General features: G+C 35.6%; 1 protein-coding gene across 1 annotated transcript in view; it reads left to right on the top strand.

Moving 5' to 3' along the window:
* The window catches only part of LOC140156467 (uncharacterized), a 57,259-nt gene that overhangs the window by 7,783 nt on the left and 23,133 nt on the right, over positions 1-26,343 (top strand). Inside the window, exons 3-6 of the mRNA XM_072179410.1 lie at positions 14,056-14,259; positions 16,419-16,571; positions 23,900-24,085; positions 25,537-25,628. Of these exons, the coding sequence (XP_072035511.1) occupies positions 14,056-14,259; positions 16,419-16,571; positions 23,900-24,085; positions 25,537-25,628 (635 nt within the window). The remainder of the gene's footprint in view (positions 1-14,055; positions 14,260-16,418; positions 16,572-23,899; positions 24,086-25,536; positions 25,629-26,343) is intronic.

The following is a 26,343-nucleotide window of genomic DNA, read 5'->3' as shown; positions in this document are numbered from 1 at the left end:
GCAGGAACTCAAGCAACAGATTACATTTTTATGCAGGTAGTTATTATCTGTATAAACTATAATATTTTTGAAACACAGCTGCAGATGAGTTATAAATTAAAAAAACAAAAAATAATTAAATTATGTTTGAGACCCCAGTGTTGTAGATGAGTTGACACAAGATCACATGTTTACATCTAGAATGTTTTCTGTTATTTCTTCAAGGCAAAATGCCTAGTGACTATGGCAAACCACATAAAATCTTTTCAAAACCAAACTTGCCAGTTGTTGTTATAATTTTGTGATATTATTATGTAGCTTTTAGCATGGAACCTGTAAGTTTGATAACATTGATCTGCTATTATTAGGCCCAATGCAAACAAATCAACTTCCCCCATGTAGACTTCAGGATGTTTTGCATGGCACATTTTATCTCAGACCCAAGCCTTGAAATCAGCGGACTGAAACCAGGAGCATTTTTTTTTAAACATTGCTCCTAGTGAACTGGGATTTTACAAGAACCTGGACTAATTTCTGAGGAAACAGGAGCAATTTTCAAATAGTAAATCCTTTTTCTACATTATGCAATATACCATACCGTACCAGCACTACTGCATCAAGTGCAAAACTGGAACTAGAAGCGATTTGTTTTAGAAAATTGCTCCCGGTTCATATGAATTTTACAAGGACCAGGAGCAGGGTTCGATTTAACTTGTGTCGTGGAGCAAAATGCTCCCCATTTTGGACAACCTGCTACACAAATTTCAGCTTGTATAGCAATTTTTTACAATGTAAACAATACATATGCTAATTCTAAGAACATCACACTAAAATAAGGTTTTCTCTAAAAAATTGCTACGCACATTTTTCAAAGTAAATCAAACCCTGACCAGGAGCAATTGGTGGCCTTTTTTCCCAGTGCCCGCTTATTTCAAGGCTTGCTCAGACCTACATGTACAGAGGGCGTTCCAAATGTAAACACATACATGTATGTATGTACATCATTTTCAACTTCTACATGAAGCTTGAATAACTTTTCCATTATCTTTGGATCCTAATATTTTGAACGGAGGAATTCAGGAAAATGTTGGGGTTTAATGCAACAAAGTTATAACAAGATTTTTGGGAAATAGTTAAAATTAGTGTCAGAGAGGATCTGTCACACTGGACTACTGCAAGATGATCTAGTCGTAGCTCCTTCTAATTTATCATCCCTGCAATATGGCCATCCCCTCTCTGCTCTGAAAACTATAAATCTTTAACATTGGTGGCTCCCTTTGAAAACCGCTCAACCCGGAGAACCGTTACACCCCCCCAATAAAGAAACTCAGGTGGCGCAGTTCTCAGGGTTGAGGAGTTTTCGGAGTGAACCACCAGCATTGAAGAAATAGTTGTCAGGTCAGAGGGGGAAGGTCGGATTGCAGCAGGGATGATAAATTAGAATGGGCAGTAGGAAGTAGACTATTGATAGATGTTAAGAGTGGACAACTGGTGTGATACGAGGGGTACCTTTTTAACATGTATTATCTGCAGAAGCCAAATGCCATACGTAAAAAAGAACTTTAGTGGCTTTTACCACATCCACATGTCCACAGGAAAACATGGTTTTGAACAGAAACTGGTGTATTGAAATGAACCCTGAGGATGGAGTTAGATACTGTATAGATCTCATTACAAGTTTGGTATTCCGGATTCCAACTTAAAAAAAAAAATTTAAAACAGTTCTGATTTGCTTTAATAAGTAACCACTAATTGGCAGTGTCACATAGTCCATGATTAGTGTGCACTTAATTGTAAACTTAAACGTGGCATAGCGTGCTGCATTGGATGACCCCGAAAATACCCCTGGTATATGGATGTAGGCTGTTACTAAAGTAATGAAATAAATCAGGAGAAATGTGAACGCAATATGGCCTTATATAACGCCTTATAGGCCTTACCATAACTATTGGTCCGATGAGATGCACCTGTTAGTCAAATTGTAATGCTTTCCGATGCGTGCAGTGCACTGCGCCCGTCGGTACTCCGCGCACACGCCCGTTGATACTCCGCGATAGCGCTCCGCGGGCACACGAACAACAGACACCCTGTAAATAGTATTATGATATAATATGTGTTGCTAATTTTATAATATGCTACAGAATAAATTGAACATTTTAAAACAATGTGTAACAGCAGCTTCATCTGTAGTGTGTGAAATAAACTTACTGGAGAGGAGACTAAGTCAAATGTTTGCAATTTATGGGCAAAAAACATGCAATTTTGCCATTACAAATGCAGTCACAAAATGCAAATACTGCAGTGAGCAGGAAAATTTGCATAAATGTTAAGCATTTATTTATTATGAATGTATGCCAAAAATCGCTTTCCCCCATCTCAGCTTGCCAAAAATTGCTTGCCCTCCCCCCTTTTCGGCTCACCAAAAATTTCTTTCCCCCACCCAATTTTACCCTCCCACCAGGGCTCATAATTTATTGCACAGCCTCTATGTAAGTAGATTTAATTTAGGAATCAATTCACATAAATTTGGACATTGCTTATAGTTTTTACCACATCCACAGGAAACCACATAACATTTTGTATTTTTATAATGCTCCTTATTTTGTATATAATGCTCCCTATTTTGCCCAGCTGCCCTGATTCTCGAACTGGAAGAGTTCAAACAGTCATTCTGAATACAGAGTCTGTCTCAGCCATGAAGCAGGCTGTACATTACATGAAAATTATATACGGTACTTAGTTTTCTGGATTGAAACATGTAGGATGAACAAATTTTAATCTTTACCCAGAGCAGCCAGCGCACATAAACGTGCATCATCTGGCGGGATTCTAACCGGCGACCTTCATATTATTTGCACCACTCTCTGCCAATTGAGCGACAGAGACAAACTGGAGAAGAGCGGAAGATTATAATTATATATACTGTATTAGGTTCAAATGGTGTTCTTCGCATTCCTAGCGGAAGGCATCAGAACTGCATTTTTTTTTAAAGAAACATGCAAAGTCAGGGATGAAAATTAGATACTTATGGTGTTCCTCGCATTCTGTTTTGACAGTACTTATCAAGGACATTTGATATTTGTTTTGATAAAAACAAGAAGTATTTCCATTTAAATTAAGTCCAAAAGCACACAATTTTTTACCGTAAAATGTTCAAGCACTTGTCAATACTAGCCTTTTCAAAATGGAGGAAGAGCCCATGAAAAAAAGAAAGGATCAACCTACCGACCCTCCATTTTTTTTTTGTCTTGGAAGGGCAATCAAACAATTTTTTTTATTGCAGTTCCTCCTTTCAAATAAATACATTGTGTAGACTTGTCTGTAGGAGTGACCTATTTATTCACAGCTCCATTTGAAAATAGATCTAATGTCTGTCTGCTCTTACATATGTCTACTCTACGTTTGTATCATGCATTTCCTTCAAAAGGAAGAGACAATTAAAGGGAATCAAAATGTACATCTCCTGTTGCCAAGATACAGGGAGGGGAGGGGGAGATATAAATCTCCTGTTGCCATGATACAGGGAGGGGGAGATATAATCTCCTGTTGCCAATATACAGGGAGGGGGAGATATAATCTCCTGTTGCCATGATACAGGGAGGGGAGATATAATCTCCTGTTGCCAATATACAGGGAGGGGAGATATAAATCTCCTGTTGCCAAGATACAGGGAGGGAGAGGAGGGAAGTGAACAGGAACAGCCACATATAAAATATCAGTTTTTATATTTTTTGTAAATGTACAGGGTGTCCCAACAAATTTACATAATAATTTACATAATCTAGTGAGTGTTCTGTTGTTTGTTTGTTTTTTGTTTTTTAATTTGAATGAAGATTTCATGATGAATTTTAATGTTTTAGCCTTGTACATTGATTGTAGCCTATACAATGTACATTACCAAACTCATTGTGGAGATTTAAGCAGAATTTTGTGATTTCTTTTACAAATTTGAGTGCCCTCAGAAGGCAGTTACAAATTATGCACAATTCACACAATTTTTGATGCAAAATGCCCCCTCCCCCCCAAAAAAAACCCCAACTAGTTTGTGTCCTGTATGCCTCACACATTTTATTTCTATATTGGCAATTTTATAGCACATTTCTTACTGTTTTTATTTGAGAAATCTAGAAAAAATGATAATTTCAAGCAAAAATAGAATGACAAAATTGTTCAAAAGATTTTTTTCTCACACATAGTCCCACCTTCGAGTAAAGTCCCACCCCCGAATTTTCGAAATTAAAAATTTAATTTCAGAAATTAAAAAAAAATAAATAAATAAAAATTTCAGTGAATTTGAATGCATTTTGATATTATTAATAGAGTATGACATGAAAACAAAGTATCAATTTTCATATTAAAAACACAAAACTTCGTGCAAAATTCAATATTTTTTTAAAAATTAGTATAGTCCCACCCCCAATTTTGAAAAATGTTCACCCAAAATGGGGTGGGACTATACTTGAGTCAGTACGGTAATAAATCAATCTATAATTTTCCATGTCTAACCTACTCTGCACTGATTTGACAATAAGTATTTGTGATTTGATTATACAATGAACCCTGAATCTAGGTCATTCTAAAAATTAAAAAAATATATAAAACTATAACTTGGGCATTTTGGTGTCAGGCAACAGGGAAACAAACTGGTTTTATTTGCCCAATCACTGTCAGTACTCTGATCTTTTTGGCTCTGCATTTGAAGCTTTTGAATTGTATCAAGGGTCCTGCCATTTTCATCTTTGTTTGAAAATTCAAATATTCAAAGCAATAAATTATTATCAATTCTGAAGGGAAACACTGAAATATTTTCAGATTTTCAATACATCCCAGCAGTCAGGCTCAGAATACAATGTACATGAATAGAAAAGGTGTCAAGCCATGGCTGATGCATGATGGCTCCCATGGCTTTCAAGTCACTTTAAGGGGGTACTACACCCCTCGATAAATTTGTGTCTATTTTTGCATTTTTCTCAAAAGGTAATAACACAGTGGTAACCAAAGTTATGTATATTATAGGGGCAAGGAATCCAGTTATTACAGTGGAATTTCAGTGACCCAAGACAGGCGGTTCGTTATTTATGATGAGAAATAAGGTACAGCTTGGATGTACCTCATTTTCTATCATAAATAATGAACCGCTTGTCCTGAGTCACTGAAATTTCAGTGTAGTAATTGGATTCCTTGCCCCAATAATATACGTAACCTTTGTTACCAGTGTGCTATTATTTTTTGAGAAAAATGCAAAAATAGTCACAAATTTACCACATGGGTGTAGTACCCCCTTAAAAGAATGATATCTGGTGGGGTTAAAATCACAATTTCTCATACTGACATCAAATGTTAAAACTTGGGTTAAGAAAAGATTTGAGAAATGTGTTGCATAACATAACTTGAAATCTGACACGCATGTAGCTCCAATGTTTAGAAATGGAGAATAAATAAACAGGGTCAAAGTATCAAAAATAAACCCCCTTAAATATTTCCAAGTGATTGTTCAGTTAAGACCCACAATGCCTCCACTAGTGCATTTGCTATTGTGTTGATGTGTACTTGATGCTATCATATATCGTCATTCAAGTCTGGACGTCATACCATTTCACAGAAAGGCTTCGTACTTGCCACTTGACTGACGATGTGTTGCACTTAATTTCTTCATATGTTTTGTCTGATGATATTTTACGAGTTGCGTTTTCTGAGTAACATGCGCCATGTTAAATGAGATTCCTATAATTGGCCGTGACATTTTGTTTACCGTGTGTGCATTCTTCTTTGCTTAATGCCAGTTGGTAAACACAATAATATCTTTATTCTAACTACTGCTACTTGTAGTCTGCTAGTAGAGATTCAAAAGTGCTTGAAATTCAAATTTTTAGGACAAACAGAAAACATGTTTTGAGTGAAAGAAAACTATATTTCATGGAAACAAGATTTTCTCATTGATTTTATTTTTTGCAGAAGTGCGACAATTTTTAAAATATAGGCCTACTGGATCTTTTTCCAAACTAAATTTGCTTACATGTAAAAGTGGATAATTTACCCTCTAGAAGTTGCTTTTTTTAACAGTTTAGTTTAAAAAGTAGTTCCTTTGCTCTTTTTTCTTAAAATTAATGGTACAATCGTTCACTTGTCATTTTAATGCATGCTGCCAACGTTCTGAAATGTATGCATTTCTCACCATTTCTCCAATGTCAAAAATTAATTAATCTAGTCTTTAGATTTAAATTTATACCAGTCTTCCTTTTATATGTTTTATATTAAATCTTTTAACTTGGGTTTTCTTTCTAACATTTGGTATCCACAGGCTACTTCAAGTTGAAGTAGCAGGGTTTTTAAACTCTGTTTATATATTTTGTGTTACTCCCCCATTAAATGTTGTGTCATATTTCCCTGTTTTTAATTTTAGCCATTGTTAGTGTGACACTGTTGTATTCTTTTGGATCCATTCTTTGGTTCCCTACTGGTCAGTTGGAACAGATTTTCCCTGTTTTTATACTTCAAGTTGGTTACCACCAAACAAATAATACTGTTTACAGTAAACACCATGATGCATTCAATGTAAACAAGAGAAATTATTTGTGTGGGTTCAACTATCTATTCAATTTTCATATTTACACCTGATAATTACAGAAAGTTTCTCAGATTTTCAAACCCCCGTAGAGCGTTTTGTACTGTTGTAAGTTGCTAGGTAACTGTGTGAAATATTTCAAAACCTCAAATTTAACAATTAAGTGCTGGTGACACCAACTCAGGTGAGGTAGGTATTGTATAAAACAATACATTTATGAATGGAATTTTTGTGCTGGTAATTTAGACTGGAATTTGGTTTTTGAAAAAATACTTCCTAAATCACAGACCCTAGATGTACCTACATATATTTATACATCATGAGACAAATTTTGGAGTATCAGTTTTTAGGAATATGTGCTTAAATCAAACATATTATTTGAACAACAAATTAGTCTTTGACAAAAAACTTTCCAAAAATGCAAATATGCAGCAACTTGAACATAAATTATGACAAATTCAATTTAACCTCCGATATTGTTACATGTAGTTTAAAATAAAATATGTTGGAGAAATGCTGTGAAAAATATAGGCCTATATAAATCATCAAGATGAAAATAAAACTGGCAAAAATTTCCTTTCTAAAAATTCTAATAGTAACTGATCAGCCAAGTGTGAAAGGCTAAACCACTCATCGGAAGTGGTCCTTAGGTGGAAACAAGTTCCACTGCCTGGAGCGCTAAAATAAACTTACACAGTTGCAGACCACTGGTGAAGAAGGAAGTTGTTGGTACATAATACACACCCCCATGCGAATAGTGGTGGTTTCCTCCAATGGAGAAGAATACTTGGTGTTATGAATCAGAATTTGATAGACCATAGTGGATCATGAATCAATGTGGACTGATACTCTCCTGACCAGTGAACCACAGTTTGGAGCTGAAATATCAGAGTACAGAGAGGTGTACATGTACATCTATCTTGTTGATACTCATAGCAGAGGAGCACCTCAAAAAATTTTACAGATTTTGTGACTTTTTTACATTTTTAATTATATTACCTTCTACATTTGTATATATTCTGAAGTGTTCAGTAACAAAATTGCTTACATAGTAAATTTCAACAGAATGCAACATTTGTTATTAGTGTTGATCCATTGAATTTGTGGAAAATGTATCAATTTGGAGGCCAAAATACATGGCAAATTAATTACTAAGACTGTGCTGTTCTTGGTGTTAATCAACTTTGGTTGTGCGGAAATAGCTATCTTCAGTTAGATCTGCAATTTGTCAACTTTTTCCTGTAGTTTTTTCTGTACTTTTGGAGAACCATGAAGGAGAGAATGCAAGTTTGTGTGAGTATATAATATTTGGTAATTTAGCAAAGATGATATTGTCGATATTTTGTGACCAATAACTTTTACAGGCATTGGGTCACTGTATTCTGTATGCAATGTGTAGCTGTGTACAACATGTTTTATACTAATTGGGATGGATTTTCATAAACTTGTACATTTTTTGTACAAATGACCATAGGGCGATGTGCCATTGGTACCAATTTTGGCTTTCTGGTATAAAAATGGTCTCCTCACAGTCAATTTTGGTAATTGGTGATTTGTTTCCTCAAATGTTTCTAAAATAAAATATATAGGCCCTACCCCTATCTGAAGCCCAATTTGTATTTTAAAATACTTAAAGTTCGCCCCAAAATCTGTTCTGTTAAAATTGGTGTAATCTTTTTGGAATTAATAGGGGTCCACTTGCAGGTTCTCTGAGGCACATCCCTACTCAAATAGCACTTGTTCAGTGCATAAGGGACCATGACAAGCCCTCTCTGAAATTACAAAATTGCTTGTAGGCCGCTTCATGGCTGTGTGAGCTTACGTGCACACCCCCCTTGCTCAACCCCTTACCCCCATCTCACTGTTCTGTCCATATTGTGGGTATTTTCTTATTTCTATTCTGAAATATGTATGCAAAAGGATTGGAAAAGTACATTAGAGACTTGATTAGGCATTTCAGATTTTTTTGGCAATATCAAGTCTTATCTCTGGCCAAGATATTTGCAGCAGATTCATACATTTTGACCACCCTCTAAATAATTCAGCATAGAAAACAACTAAAAAGGAACAATATTTTTTATACATTTACCGCAATAAGCACCTTGTTGGAAAATGTATGACATCTGCCAATTATCGAAAACTGTACTTTCAAGAAGTCATATTTTGTCATTCTTGTTTACGCAAGCAAAAATATGAAGGAAGAATTCAAAGGGACCCTATGTTGAAAACATGTTTACAAGATGCCAATGGGATTACTGATCCTATTATGGGTACACCTTTGATTTGCTAAGTCAAGCATAGATGTTATAACATGGCATAGGATTGCAAATAGTTCAGGCAGAAATTTAGATGTCAAGAAAACAAAAACAAGCTTGAAAACTTTGAAAATTCAATTTATTAGAAAAGTAGAGAAGTGTAGGCCAAAATAAACATTTTAACCTATGCATGACAGGCGATAAGAGGCAACAAATGTTTTGGAAAAAAAAAATTAAATTAGGCTATTAAAAACCCAAGCAAAGTAAAGGTGCAATTTGTAATCCTGAATTGATTCCCTTCTTTTCTGATTTGTAGTACCAGTTTTGAAATTGGAAGGCTTTTTAAAATAATGTAGAATTCAGGGTGCTAAGAGATTAGGGTTGTGTTTTAAGGTTAGAATTAGGGTTATGTTTTGAGGTTAGGATTAGGTTTGACCAGGGTTGTAGCTAGGCCAATTTCTATGCCAGGTGGCAAATTATTGCTTGAAGCCGAGCGCGTGCGCGTGGAGCTCTCGCACTTCACGGCCGGGGTCCAGGGGCCCGCTTAAGGGTATCACCCCCTAAAAAAAATTTTTGTTGCTCCTCTTATGATGAAAAAATCATTTTTTTTTTTTTGGTGCCGGGTGCCGGGCCGGTGCCCGGCGGCCCCGCCCGCAGCGCCAGCGTAGCTACAACCCTGGGTTTGACAGTGGTGGTCATTATTCTAAAACTTCCCTCAAATTGCAAATTATACAATGTGGCACATTTGTACAAAATATCTTGGCCTTCCATCTCACATTTTGGATATAAATATAAAGCTAAAAATAAAGTACAGGAAAAAAAGCAAGATTTGTTTTTTGATTTATTTGTGTTTGTGCAAAGATTATATAAAGTATGCTGTAAATACCAAATTTTGTCAAATCAGTTGCACAGTAGGTTTTTCACCATGCTTACGCCAACAAATTTAGTATCTCTCAAAGCTGCTGCACAATTATTTTTGTTACACAAATACTCAAAATTATTGGTATAAAATATGTTGTAGAAGCATTTGTTGCATGTTTTCAATTATGTGTGTAAGAATATAAGTTTTGAAAGTTGCAGGTATCTCAAGCTTATTTTGACTGAGTTTGAGTCACAGGGAAAAACACATTCCATATTGGATTTTTGAATCTTTACAAGCTTTGAAACATACGTGTTGTTTTTGGCCTTATGACAAACTCTATGAGAACAATATTGTGATAATATTTTATGAGGCATTTTATACGTGGAAATGTTACTTTTTCTGGGTTTCTGGAATAGAAAATTAAATACATTAAAATTGCTACTCAAAACAAAATATTGGCATCCACAGGAAACAAAAGTTATTTAATTTTAGAAATGATGAAATGAAGAAATAAAGGAAAAGTAAGGTTGAAGCAAGATGATGACAAATGAAGGATGTGGATCATAAATGCACAAAATGAAAGTTGGTTTTGGATTTTTTTTTCACATCCACTCCAATTTAGGAAACCTCAATTTGCGCAATGATTCAGAACTATGAAAAGAAATGGTCAGAAGAAATGTAATGTAATCATGGTAATGTTTCTACCAAGGGAGATATTTGATATACATCATTAAACTAAAATTTCAAAATGTATGGATCATGAGTTGCTCACATGATTATTGAGAAAAGATGTGGTAGAGATGAGAAAGTGACAGGAAGTTTGTTCTGAAACTGTATATTTGTACTGTTTTCCCAGAAATGGCACTTTTTCAGTGATTTCAAGCTAATTTTGGTTGTCTAAGTTGACTACAGTGAAGGGAATGTGAAGTTTAGTTTGTTTATTGTGGCTTTTCCTATTGAAATCTGTCAAAGCTGTGTGGAAGATTAAAGAAAAATCTTCCACATCTAGGGAGTATGTTTTTCAAATGGAATTGACAAAGGTTAAGCCATACTCCCCCTTTATATGGCTTTACCTACATCTAGAACTACAACGTCAGTATCAATCAATTGACTTCTTTTTGAAACCCATACTCCTCCCTCTGTGGAAGACTTAAGCTAAATCTTCCACAGGGAATGTGGCTTCAAATATAATAGCCCATTGTGTGTCAGGTGTTTGTGACAAAAAATGAAAGGTTTGTGTGTGATTCATACAATATTCAATGTACAGGTTATTGGTTTGGAATGTTTGGAAAAAAGTGATTCAAATTCAAATTTTCCAAAAGTTGTTTTTGTGTAAAAGTTATTAAAATTGATAATATTTCTGTTATCGAGCATAACACACCTGGGTTACTTGGATTATTTTTTAACAGGGATGTGCGGCTTGAGCTTCTGAACCCTTACTTATTTCCAAGGGTAATTTTACCCTTTTTCAGAAAATAAGGACCCATATCTAAGGATTTGAGCTTGAAAATAGTATTAAAAAGTAATATGTTTTTTTTTGCGTTTAGCACAGAAATATTTTTAAAAATCCAATTTTTGTGTTCAAAACATAGCTAGATTCATCATTCATGTCTAGAGATCCTGTGTGAAAAACCTATCCATTGAAGTGGCACATTCCTGTATGCATGCCATTACTATGTGAGTAGTACCCCCATTACACAATGGGATCTGTGATACGGGATATTGGTCACTATTTAGAACTTGCAATTGTATCAAATGTGACATAATTTTCACTTTGTTTTGAAAATGAACAAATTCTAATATCTATAATCATCATCAGGCATGATAATGACCTTAACTTGAACTTTTTACCAGGACCCAGTTGAAATCCATAGGAAACTATGAGGCAGTGGGCTATATAAACAGAAACATAGGATGGATCATAACTTTGCCTACTTCCATAGTGATTAGGCCAACAGAGTGGTGCTATATATTTCCTTTCATAAATCCCAATTTTAAATTATGTGGGAACAGTGGTCAACCACACACTGTATGCAATACCAGGATCTGTAGTAAAGGGAAATTGTTTTAGTGAAGTGTCATCCAGTCCTTAGGGTTATTCTGGTAAAACATGATGTATGACAGATCTGTATGTATTTGCATAGACTTTTTGTCCCGGTGGGGGGGGGGGGTCTCAACTTTGATTTGGGTGGATGCGGGCTGGGACCCAGAAATACTACCTGACTTTACACCAAATTTGACGAAAAACAGAAATTATATCAAATTTTTTAAGATTTTCAGAAATTTTGCTAAAAATGATGAAAAATTCGGGTTTTTTCAAGAACACTTTGAAAAGACAACATTACCAAATTTTCATGAAAATTGAGGACCATCAGTAACCATATATAACCAATAATCAATAACTGTAAAGGCACCCCAAGTCTAAAAATTAAATGGCTGCAAATGCACCCTGAATCTGGTCATCCCTTCACCCTCACTTCCACTTAGAACCACCCCACTATGAAGACCCCCCTGTCTTGGTTTTGTCATTTACCCACTAAATACAATTTGAATGAAATACAGTAACAGTGACAAAAGGGAAATTGAGAGATAATTTGTGAGTTTAATTTTCTTTTCTTTTTTTATTTTGGCATGTCACATGGTTCATTTTGTCATCAGGTAAATTACTCTGTTTATTATTCCTCCTTATAATATTTTCATCGTAACTATCAACATTTTTATCCTAACTTTAAGTAACAAAGTCAATCTAAAAATTAGTCAGACATTCTGGTTTCTTTGAAAATTTACTAAACCAATTCAATTACACTTGTACCTTTAAAGCTTCAATGACTATTCATGAATGTGGCCAGACTTAGACAGCATTAAAGTCAAAGCCTGTGGCAAGTTAAGGTTTCAGTTCTTGCAATTGCATTATATCACATCTCAATCTAAAATACAGCTTTTGGATTTTTTACGTAGATTTAAGTTCAGATTTGCCACATAATCTTAGATTCATATGTTTGTGCTGTTTTCCTGACACTTCTGTGGGCTGTGGAATTGGTAATTTTTGGCCATCAAACTTTGCCTGTTTTTGTGCCTACATTTGTTGTTTGGTTTATTGTGTCTGCTCAAAGATACTTATTGAGTTTCTCTCAAACATGCTCAATGAGTATCTTAGGTCTGCTTATGTGCACAGTGATGTTAATCATTTGTTCCAGTGCACTTTTGTATTCCCATTGATCCCACTTGCCTTGGAATTGGTAACTTTTGACTATCGAACTTTACCTACTTCTGTGCTTCTGCGTACCGTCTAGTCTGTATTTTACTTGTTTCCCCATGTCAAGTTGGTATACCTTCCCCCTTTTCTTTATTGATAGTTTGTAAGCTCCAAAATGTATAATTTGTTTTGTCCATAAATATTTTATCACACTCTAAGTCATTTGCATTTTACTCAAAGTTTTCAAAACCTTCAAATCATTGCCTGATACATCAGTCTGAAAGACAGGCAATCAAGGCTATCCTTGACAACTGACAATGTCTTGAATAAATACTTGAACATCTACTCAAAACATTCCACACCTTACACAAAACGGAAATCCGAAAATCCCTCTCAACTTGTCACAATAATCAACATACCATGAAAACACTGCAATTTCTCAAGTTGTTAGCCAAGTAAAATAGGGAACAATTACCAACAATAACCCCTGAGGGTTGTACTTCTATTTGAATAATTTAAGTAAGAACAATAGGGTTTAGGAGTTGTTACAGAAGGATGTGGCATTTACCTTGTACAGAGAAGAATGGCACAATTGTAAGTCGTGGTGTGTCCTCTACAACGTTGAGTACATGCTTTATAGGGTTTACATGTTTAACGATTTGATTGACAGGCATAATATTAAATTTTACTTAATTCTGCAAACTAAATTTTCAATTTTGGTGATACCGTTGTAACTATAAATTGGCCATACCACAACTTACTTTTCACTTTTCAATCAAGGCGGTGGTGGTGATGACAGCAGTGTGGCAGCAAACTGGGAAACCTTTTCAAGTAGGGCATAATTAGACATTGTGCTGCATTCCCCCTCCCAAAGTCACTTTATCAGGACAAATGTGTGTATTTTTTACACAAATTTGATCCAAATAAGGTTAATTTGGGTCTATTGGTTTATTATGCTGTGAAAATGTAATAATTTATTCCAACTTTCAAAATGCATTTACCCTCATATTACAGGATTTAAATAGATGAAGAGAAACTCAAAACCAGGGCAACCCAATGTTGGGCAATCCCAAAGGTCCAGTGGATACCATGTCTGAGCATTGTCTTAGAATAGGACCATAACTAAGGCGACATTACCCTGAAATATGTAATAATTTAAACAACTTTTTAATGAATACCTTTATTTTTACATCATCAGGTTTTAAACAGACGAGGGGACACTCAACCGCGGGTCAAACCCAAAGGTCCAGGGGGTACCATGTCAGAGCCAGTGACCCCTAAGAAGATCTCTACCCTGACTTGTTTGATAGGTGAAGCAGAGCTGAGTCTGGCGGAAAAAATAGGAGATGGATCATTTGGGTTGGTACGCAAAGGAGTATGGACCACACCACAGGGCAGCAAGGTAGGGTTGACATCCATACACCCCTAAATCGAAGACATGGCCTTAATCTTCAACAGAATGAGTGTGAATTTCATGTGAGGTTACCTGAATGGGTGACTCCATTTGAAATTTATACCACTGTGTAAGATATTAAGATCATGTCTTTCATAGGGGTTGTATGGATTCCAACTAGAATAGCACATTCCAGTCCAGGGAGGACGAGGTAGTGTAGTGGTTGTCTCACTCACTTCTCACCGCTGTGGCCTGGGTTCAATTCCCGGCGTTGCCACATGTGAGTTTGGTTGCGGATCCATGCTTGTCCTGACAGGTTTTTCTCCGAGTGGTCTGGTTTTCCCCCTGCTTCTAAAATTGGACCTCTTCCCATATCCCTGTCCCATCATATTCGGTTGGCATCCTTTTAATTCAGTAGCTGCTGAGCACTATTGGGCTTTGCCTGGCTTTGACCAAATGTTATAAAGAAAATAAACCATTGCCTCTAGGATATTTCTGAATTCTAACCAAAATCATTAATTTTAAGCCATTACAGATTCAATCATCTCCTCATATAATTTTTTTTTTTTACATTTCTGGAGTTGGATGATGATATTTCATCATAAAAAGAACAAATACATTTGTTAGGGAGGGAGTGATATCCCTGGCCTATCCCCCGGACAAACTCCTATAAATGTTTGATGTCACACACAAGCGCTCTGCCATATGGCCAAGGGCCAGTTCCATTTTCAGGAAATGTATCAATTACCTGTATCCCTGAGTTGTCCAAACAAGTCTAATTTGTTTCAGACAGTTGGTTATTTGTTTCATTGACCAATCCAATATTTTCACATTTTGAGCTTTTGATGACAGATTATGTCATAGAGTAATCACAAGGAGATCAAGAGGACAGGTTATGTCATCTTGAAAAATGATAGGTTATCTCATCTTGATCACAAAATCAACAACTCCTCCTATACCTTTGTACAGGAGCCAACCGTTGTTAATCCGTGATGAATCCACACTTTTACTGTAGCGTATACGCTTGAACGCGAGCGAGACTACGCGTTACTATCTTTAGCTTCTTTTCTTTGTTGAAAGGGAAAAGCTGCCCTCGCAAAGTAAACCACGCAGACGACGCGGCCGCATCGTTGTTAAACGGTGATGAACAACGGTGAAACATGATTGAATCCCTAAATCAAATTGGTTTTCAAGAACCACTTACCTAACAGCAGTGCTGTACGGTGCCAATGGCTCCTAACTTTATAAATTTAGGCGCCCAAATTTTGCTCCCATCAGGTAAAAAATCTGAGGTGCAGCCATGTGCGTTGAATTTGATAGCTGCTGTACTCAATCTACATATTCCAATTGAACACTACATACATGTACTCTATACAGCATGTACAGTGTAGGCCTATATGTTTTCCAGGAAGTCCCCATTGAGACATGACAAATGCATATATTCATAGCATACATTCATACTCTTGAATGCTACATACGTACATTTTTGCATTTGCTGGTGATTAAAAGCTTCAATAGTTGGTCGCCATTGGCGCCAGGGATTGAATATTTAGTCGCCATCAGAAAAAATCTAGTCGCCAATGCGCCTAAAATGGTCGCACCGTACAGCACTGCCTAACAGAATTATATGACCAACTTTTCAGAAAAGGTTTAAAACATACATACTTCTTGACTTAAAAACCATATGGAGGAAATGTACAAATGAAATGTTTTCAAGGGATGCACCGGAGGGATGTTAGTTTTCCTGCAATTACAGGATTGATTTCAGGCATTCTATTGTTTTCAGGCAATGTGCTGCAACACTAATGTGATACACACTGGTTTTGACAGATTTCAGGCATTTTACATCCCTGGACCCTGGTTAATGTATGTATAAGGAACAACTTCAAAACTTTGATGACGTCCTACATGTATAAATGAAAGTCCTTTCGTTAGGGAGAGGGATCAAAAAGTCTGATTATGTTTATAAAAAAATAGTTAAAATATCTGTTAAAGTTGATCTTTTGAGGTTAGAATTTTCAATATATTTCACACTTAACTTACAGTGAGGGAAGGAGAAGGTCAACCTCCTAACGAAAGCACTTTTGTTTAATTAGGACGTCATTAAACTTTTGAGTTGTTACCTAATTGTAGCTATTATAATAACAAGAAAGTGTTTTCTTTTGCAGGTGAATGTAGCAGTGAAGTGTCTGCGTAGTGATACTGTTAGACAACCAGGTTTCTTTGAAGACTTTGTGAAGGAAATCAACTCTATGCATCTATTAGACCATACCAACCTGGTTAGATTGTATGGAGTGGTGTTATCTGCCCCTCTTATGATGGTAAGAAACACATAGAAATTATTATTTTTTTATCATATTAAAGTTGTGTGATCTTACTGTAACACACTGGATTTTTTCCCTGCCAATGAGGCCCATCACCCAAACATTCTTATATCAAGCTTTAATTCCAAGAGTTAAATTGCTCCAGCAATTCAGATTTTGGAAGCAAAATTGTGACCAGCTCCAACAAAACCCGGAACAAGTCGCCAGACATGTTTTTGAGTTGTAGGCCATTAATGATGACATTCACATAAAAACAATCAAATTTTGGAATTCCCAATTTCATGGTATTTGACTGTGGGACAAAGTGGACTTTCAAAATCTTGAAAGTAGTTATTAAAATGAGGTTTATAAATCAATAATTAACAGTTGAACTATAATAATCCCTATTAAATCTTGTGTTAGGCAGGAAACTAATAGGCCCATTAGCAATTAGCATTAGCCCATAGCAATTTGGCAAAAAATATCATTTACAAAATTATCCATATCTTGCAAAGTATTGATGCTATTTATATAATTTTGGTATTATTTTCAAGCTTATCGTCAAATGCGTACATTTGTATTCAAATCATGAAATGTCAAAAATGCGACTTGTTCCTGGTTTTGTCAGAACAGGTCACAAATGTGTAGGCCTACATCACAGCACTTGGACCATAGAACAACAGTACACATCTTCTGGGGTTCCATAAATGAACCACAAAACACTGTCTTTTCCAAATTTGGAACTCCTTAAAGTGATATTTGAGTTGTGGATACTAAACAAGGCATATGATAGGTGACAGATATTGCAACATATTAGTCAAGTGGATATCAGATAAATGGCTTCATTTCTGCAGGATATTGCCGTCTTTTATGATAAGAAATTAGTTCAGCATGAGATTCAAGTCGCTTATCAATGTCATTGTACTATGCTATGATTATATTTTGATATTCAAGCTGAAAGTGACTTTGTGGTTAGAATTCTGGAAGTTATTTGTTGCAATTTCACAAAGTCAGTCTGTGTTTGTAGGCATAGTAGGTATACATGGAAGGAAGTAGGCAGAAATAGGCTATTCCAGTTGAAATCCATATACCCCCCTATGGAAGACATGACCTTAATCTCCCACACAGGGAGTGTAGATTTCAAATGGGGTAACCCATTCAGGTAACCCCATTTGAAATTCACACTTCATGTGTGGGAGAGTAATATTATATCTTCCATAGCGGGTGTTGGGATTTCAACTGGAATACAGGGCATAATATAAAGGGGGAGGGGATAGCAGATTGAATGGCAAGTTAAATTACCCAAAATAACCCAAAAATTTCCCTTTGCCATTGGTTTGTATGAGATAGGAAACTACCGTATTTAGTCAAATAGTCGCCCCCCCTCAAATAAACGCCCCCACCACTTTTTTCAACCAAGATGTTTCAAAAATGCCGATATTTCCATCCTATCTTGTGTAGTAAGCTTACCAAGTTGCTCACATGGTTGATAATAGCGTCAATAATCTGCATCCGAAACCCGGAAGTGAACCAAAAGTCAGTGTCAAAAGGTCATAGTGCGTCATTTTAGCGTGACTTTTAAGCTTACCTAATGATTTTAACGGGAATTGTCATGCTAAAAATGACCTCTAATAAACGCCCCCCCCCCCCTTGGGAAAATGTAACGCCCCGGGGGGCGTTTATTTGACGAAATACGGTATTTAACATCGATTATGATGAAGCGTGTCGAAAAAGTCACCAATATTTTTTTCTAACCATTGGTTGCTACAATTATTTGGAACTGGAAATTGGTACTTTTTCTGAAAATGGTAAATTGGTTTGTAAACTTAATGTATAAAGAATTCACAATTTTAAAGTCTGCTTGACATGTCCCAAAACAAAATGTTTTGAACACCCCTCAAATGTGGTGTTCAGTTGGTTGATCATTTACAGAAAACCATTTATATATCAAAGTCCCATGGTGTCATAGAAAGAGCAATACGTATAGGATTGTTTGCACTCCTCTGCCAGTATCTTCTAGTCAGGATTTGAGGTAAAATCGTATCACAGATGTGTTGTAATAGGAAGTCTATTACAGGATCTTGTGCTGATCAAGTGTGATGAACAGAATGAGTCAGAAGTGTAGAATTAGTTAGGTAATTCCCGCATCCCATCACTGCCAAATGCTGCTATGTTACCGGAAAATTGCATTTAATTTGTACTTCTATAAATTGGAGCATCAAAAGCGTAATCTTAGCCAGATTCAACCGGCTGTTGAATTATTGTCAAAGATAGAAACAAATTGTTAATTGAGCAGAAAATTGGCAATTTTAAATTGCATTGAGATCATATATGTGTTGACCCTTGAACAGCAAAGAAGTCCAAACTTATTTCCTTTTTTCCTTTGCAATGAGCTTATGTTGTGTCAAACTAAGCACAAATGTATTTCTTCTTCTTCTTCTTCTTCCGGTACTGTGCAAAACCTCAAAAGAGTATCGACGCACATTGGTTGATTTGTAGACATACAGGTGCAAAACATGCTCCACTTGAACAGCATATATGTACAGGATAAAAAAGTTTGATGTGGAAGAGCGTGGAGCTGGAAGGTGCAGTGACAATTATATACAGGAATAAAATATTGTTGTGGATGGCTGCGCTAGTAGAAGGTGACATCTCCAGCTCTGGCCTTGAAGACGTCTGTGGATGGAGAGTCGACTACATGTTTAGTATACATGTCAGAATATTATTATTATTATTTGGGGTTAGTTTCAGTGAGGATTAATGAAATGTAACCTTAAGGTTATTAACTATTTTAAACTGTTGTGATTTGGTAGTTCACAGTATCTTAGGAATGGTAGTGAGCTTTGGCAAAAACTGCATTGCTCAATTCATAGCGAGCGTGTAGAAGAATTAAAATATCACAGATATACTTTTATAGGTGCTGCGGTTCTTGAGTTACGTTGTATAGAGGGCTGAAACAACAACACTTTTGTAAAACGTACATAACTCATTAACAACAATAAATTAAGCAAGTTTGCAAGGTATATGATTTGTAGAATGAACTTTTGCAAAACATCAAGGTGTTATTTTTCAATAAAACATCAATTGATGTACATAATGTAAATCGATTTTTAGGTTGCTTCGACCAACAACACCTCGTCTACCCTTAAATCCTTACAATGGCAAATCAGTTGCAGATATTGATTTGATTCTCGGAAAACTAAAGATGGATTTTCATGGAATTCATATCCTTAACTTTGTTCAGGCTGGAAGTGGCAAGTCTCATTATGATTACATTGTGTATTGATGACTTTGGATGCTGCACCTGTACACTAATTGGGCTTCTACAAGTAATTTGTGATTGGTGGTAGCTTTATGCAAGAGTAAAGTGGAACATTATTGATGGGGGCAGCACAGTAACAAAACCTAAGTTGTTTTACCACTTATATGTTGAACAAGGTATCTAGTCTACATGTATAAGAAGTATTTACAAAGAGGCATTTTTATAACACTTTTTTTAAATCTAAAATAACAATTTAAGAGAAAAAAGTTCAACCGAAATGCTACAATTGACCTACAGGTAATGTGTTGTGCATATGGCCAACAGGGAAACAAACTTTCTTTTGATTGTCACATATTTCTAATTTTAACATTGACCAATTGACCTTCATGTTGTATGAAATGCTGCACAATTTACACACATAGAGTGTGGTATTGCCAACTCAGCTATTTTGCAGCCCAATTGGGCTACTTTAAAACATTTTCCCTGTCACTTGATCATTTCCTATCCCATATAAACCAATGGTTAAGAAAAGAATTGGGTGACTTGTCAACATTGTTGCAGGTGATTTTCAGTAGTTACCTGTCCCATAAAAACCAAAGTTTAATGCTCTTTGTGCTAGCTGTAGGCTTCAACGTAGAAAGTCAAAGTTTTGAAGTATTTTCTAAAAATATCAAGAGTTATCTTAAGAACCACTGAACCAATACTAGGTTTAATAGTTTGTATTCATTTTAATGCATTTTTCATGCTGATTTCAAATATGTTCAAGAAAATTTACTATTTTGGAATTTTTGAATGAAAAAAATTGAAACTTATCGTCTGCAGTCGACATTCTCATGTAGAGAGTTAAGAGGCAAAACAGTGTCAGAAATTCGGAATCAAGTGCGAGAATCCTTTTTGTTTCTCCCAGTGGAATTTTGCAAGAATCCATGGATTCTCACCATATAACTTTGTATGATGAACTGAAATATTTACGAGAATCCATTTAGAATCTTTGCGAGAATGGATGCTCGGATTCTCGCCAAATTTCTGATCCTGCAAAATGTGCAGCTTTTTGTTGATATGACAGACCAGTGATTTGGGCTTAGAGCTTTTTGCACGTCGCCTGGTAGAATGTAACAATAAGATGAAACAAAAGGGGAATTGATACACCAATGTGGAAGTAGTTGGATAAACAAGGAAGTTTGGTGTTTCCCTTGCTATATCCACATCCATAAGATAAAGGACAACATGCCACTAGTGTACGTAAAATCACTATGAACTAGCTAGTATAGCTGCCATTGATACTATGAGTTGGGATGTGTGTGTTTGGTTTTCCTGTGCCTTGGTGGAAAAGTACATCCATATGATAATGCTGTTATTAGTTTGTTTGGTACTTTTTCCCTAAATACTCTGTATATTATTAGAATAAATTTCTATTTAGTGCTTGCACTCAAAGCACAGGATCAGTCAGTTTAGATCACTTCTGTGGTTAATCAGTGATAGAAGATTGCAACATTCCTCATGCATATCTACATAATCACACTCCCTTAAACTTGGATAAGCGATTGAAAAAAAACCCTCTGTTTTACAGACTTTTGCGTTTGGGGATTTTTTTTTTAATTTGCTAAAATCATGTATGATATTGACTGTAAATTTGTGAAAAAAAAATCAGAACATTTTCAAAATATGTTCGCAACAAATCAAATTTTTGCCAGATTGTTCAAGCTTTCTGTGTCATTATAGCCTCCAGAAAAAAATTTTGACCGACCAACTCTACTCGAAAAGTCTGTCCGCCCATCAAAGGACTGTATTAGTTTCTGAATACATTAACCGATTACAAATTTATGTGATTGATATTGTATTTTCATACTCCTATGCAGTACATATCACATTGTATATAAACTAGGCCATTTTACACTGAGATCAGAGTATGGAACTAATTAGTCTGTAGCATATTATATTTTGTGACATTTAGGGAGGCCCAACTAATTGACAATCTTGTGGCGTGAAACAGGTCACATATGTGCCCATCCACCACAAACTGGTCGTAAAGTCGGCATTTTCCATTTTGAGATACAATCAAAAACAGTATATGGATTTTTATGTAAAGTATATTAGGAATTTGACCTCTGATGAACCATAACTTCATTTCCAGATGTCAGATGAAGCTGGTTGAGGTGTCATTTTAAAGCTGAAAGTGAATTCTTTCAAAATCTGCAATAAACAGAAAATGACTTAGAGCCGACTTTACTACCACTTCATGGTGGATGGTCACATATAGTGTTCTGGGTAGGGATGGATGGCATATGATCTTGTGTGAACGATATATGACATTAGTAATTGGATGTTTATTACGTAGAGTCTAGTAATGAGCAGTTCATGGAAATAAGTCTGCAATGATGCAAGTACAGTACATACAACTAATATGATATTATATAATGATATTGAAGCATATTTCTGTGTGCTAGCTGTTCTTAAAATTAAGATGGATACTTTTAAGGAAATTTACAGGAAGCTCGCAAATTGATTAGATTATGAATTATGGTGAATTTATATGTCATAACATAAGATTGTTTTCTGTGTTATATTCAATATATTGGCCTAAGAAAATAAATATTATTTTGTACTTTGAAAGAATTCAACAATGTTTTTAACTTGTCTGTAAATTGCTATATATTGTGCAACTACTAGGGCTGAGGCTGAATTTTAGTGGAGAGGCAAGCAAAGGGTGGAGGAACACTTTTTTATGCATGTAATTTTGGCTTATGTTTGAAAATGCTCAAAAGTATTCACATTCAAACCATCAAAGGTTTGAAATTTTGGATTTGACATATATTTACTGTACAGGCAAGGTAAATTTGGCAGGCTAAGAGAAGAGGGGAGGCAAGAATAGTAGGTAAAAAAGACTAAATGTGTTCTGAAATAATGCAGAACAGGTTACCTAATATTTGTCAATGGGATGCATGCATACATGTAGGTTTTAGTTTGCATCAAGTTTGACATAATGACCTAGAAATTAAAAATGGAACTGTTCAGTTCCAAATCATTTACACTCTAATTATCCTATGTTTATTCATGTTATTATCTCTAATTATATTATCTTTATTCATGTTATTAAAAACATATACCTGCTGTGTGGATCTTCAAATGTAGTTTTAATTAATATAATTAACTTGACTTGAGTCGTGATATTTGCATAGTGTATTTGCCCTGTATGGTGTATAGTTTGTTTGGCATGATGAGCCATATGTCTATAAGGTCATCTGTAATAATTGCTATCACTAAAATATTATGAGTGATTGCTATACACTTGAACCTTAATTAAAGTGCGATTGAATTAACTCTGATACTCTGTATCAGTGTAATTTATGCTGAATAGAGTGCAATTATGCATCAGTTACTATTATAAAATGAACAGATGTTTAAGCGACAACATGTTGTCACATAATAAATCTAAATAGAGAACAAGTTTAATCTAATTCCATAATTAATCATTTAATTCTGCTCATAGGTTTCAGATTTTTAGCATATAATTTAGTCTGGCAAATTTATGATGTCCTTTTTCTGTAACACCTTATCACTGTTGTTCAGAATAACATTCACTCTATGTTATTGGTAAATTGTGTTTACAAGTCCAATAAATTAAATAAGTTAATTGTTGGACTTTTAAACACAATTTACCAATAGTATGATACCAAACAGTCCTGATGAACTTATTCAGGGATTCACTCTATGTACCAAAATGGTCACCATGCCATCAGTTAGTTCATTGAGTTTTGCTGATCCAAATTTCAGTTTTTAATTCTTGAGATCTTTGTTGATCATGAAGGTCCAAGTTGTTGCCAGCCTTCCTCTTAGTCTGTTGGTGAGTATGAATGCTTCAGGTAGGAATTAACGTGCTGGTGTAATGATGTGGAGTTATTGTTAAATATGAAGTTCCTATGTACAATAATATACAAAATGAAATTAAATGAAAAAAAAATCCTTTTTTGTTTTCTTCCTTTCTTCCGTCCTCTCTGTTTCTCTCTCTAATCTTCATTTTCTGTTTTCTGTTTTCTTCTTTCACTCATCATTCCTTCCTTCCATTCTTCCTTTCTTTTCTCAGGTGACAGAGCTAGCATCACTTGGAGCGTTAGTGGATCGTATCAGATCAGAACCAGAGCGGTTTCTCTTAGGGACACTATGTGATTACACAATACAGATAGCCAATGGTATGAACTACTTGGAATCCAAACGATGCATACACAGGGACTTGGCTGCTAGAAATATACTACTGGCATCAATGGAAAAAGTAAGTTTGTGTGACAGCTTTTCATTTTCCTGTGATTACTGTCTTATTTGTGAGTCATTTTTGACAAATCTGAATGCATTGTAATGCTTCAGCACAGGATACTAATAATAGAATTAGTAAGGGTCAAAATCATTGAAACTGGAATCCCAGACCATTCTTCCTGTGATTTCATTTTCCTGTGATTTCATTTAGGGATTCAATCATGATACATAGTGGTTCATCAGAAATTAATAACAATGCACCCACTTGTCTGCATATTTGTATATTGGGCTATTCCAGTTGAAATCCACACTACCCCTGTGGATGATTTTGGAAATATCTACCACAGGGGGAGTATGTTTTTCAAATGTAATTGGTCAGAGTTATTCATTTTGAAACCCATACTCCCTCTGTATTGTGGCTTTACCTATATCTTCCACAACTGGAGTGAGTATTTCAAATAGAAGTTACCCAATTGTGTTTTCTATTCAAAATTGATACTCCCTCTGTGGAAGACTTTAGCTAAATCTTCCACAGGGGGAGTGTGGATTTTTAATGGAATAGTCCATTGCGAGGGCAGCTAAATGAGGGCAGCTTTCTGCCAGAGTGGTATAAAAATATGGAGATGCGTCAAGTGCAGAGTTGTTCATTTCTGTTGAGCCAAGGTGTAACATTATTGAACCCCTTTCAACAATGAAAACAAGCTAAAATTATCTAATTCACATGATTTTTGGTTTATGTATAGCCCATTTGACTTACTCAAAAGAGTGTCTTTCTCTATGTGCCATATCCAGTGATGTTGGTGACCGCAGAATGTCTGTTCTTTGTTAATCTCAACAGCTTGATGTTATTCACACCAGTCCTGGCTGCTATGCTTTGAAGATATGTTGTCCTCTGTCTCCTTCTGTCTCTCCTTCCATTAATCTTCCCCGTAAGAAACAAACAATCCTAGATCTTCTTTCCTCATACAGTGGCCAAGGAAATTGGGTTGCAGTTTCTGGATCTTCATCAAGAGCATATGTGGACTGCAAGTTTTATGTATTATTGACTTTCTCATTAAGTGACTTGTCAATATTTCAGTTGCCACATTTCATTTGCTTGCAATCGATCTTCCATTATCTTTTAAACTAACCAGTTCTCGTACCCATATTTCAGAATTGGTACATTTTGTAGTACATAGCAATCCAAGACCCTGAGTCTTGTACTCATGGTGATCTTCAAATAACAAAGGAGGGTGCTCATACTTGTGAAAAATTCTTTTCAAAAGAGTATACACCATCTTTAATTGTGTATCACATACGAATGCTACTGTCTTGAGGAAATCAAATGGAATGGACTTTTGAAAAAACAGATTTATGTAGCTCCATCCATGTTACGATACTCTCTGGACTTTCTTTAAAAATAAATATAGTAGCCATTCTTATATTACCAACTCAATTTCGTTTGCCAAATTTTGTCTTCTCTCCATGCAGATTAAGATAGGTGACTTTGGTTTGATGAGAGCATTACCTTCCACAGAAAACTACTATGTCATGACAGAACATAAGAAAGTGCCATATGCATGGTGAGTACAACAGTATACACGGTTGCTTGAAAACCAGAGAAGATATTGTACCTTCCCAGAATCCCTTGCAATGCGATACATCACCTCATTTCATCAAATGACACTCCTATTACTTTATACAGGTTCCCTTTGTTTTCATTTTGAGAATAGACTGCCTAAACATGGGTGGATAGAAAGAAATAAACATATTTTGCAAGATCTGGATGTGCTATGTTTATTAAGGAACATTTCGTCACTATCGACCCATGTTGCACTAGATAGCAAATCAGAACAGGAACTTGAAATGGGAGAACTGCATTGTGGGAAATGCATGATGAATGTGCAATGGAATAGAAACACTGTAAAATGTATTTGATGCCAAGTTCCCCTTTCATACATGTAGGTACCAAACTGGTTCTTATTGCCATTATGAAAAATATTGGCCAGTCCATCCATAATGACACAATATTGGATAGGCAAAAGACAAAATCCAATCATTCTCTAAATCTGAGATTGCAACTTGGTGAAACTGCTTTTGCTTTGAATGGATCTATAAGGGTCACTAAAAAGTGCCTCCCCCTCATATCTCAGCTTCTGCAAGTAGTAGCCTTTTCATTTGTATATTCTTTAAAAGGAAGGTTTTATTTCAAACTCTAATGGTGACCCGCAGGTCAAATTGCTAGAATTGTACATTAAACACACCTAAACAGACACAATGCAATTTGCAGGCAGCAGC

The sequence above is a fragment of the Amphiura filiformis genome, chromosome 7 (assembly GCF_039555335.1).
Source record: "Amphiura filiformis chromosome 7, Afil_fr2py, whole genome shotgun sequence".
NCBI classification, from domain to species: domain Eukaryota; kingdom Metazoa; phylum Echinodermata; class Ophiuroidea; order Amphilepidida; family Amphiuridae; genus Amphiura; species Amphiura filiformis.
Note: the sequence above shows the minus strand (reverse complement) of the source record. Positions and strands in the feature narration are given on the sequence as shown.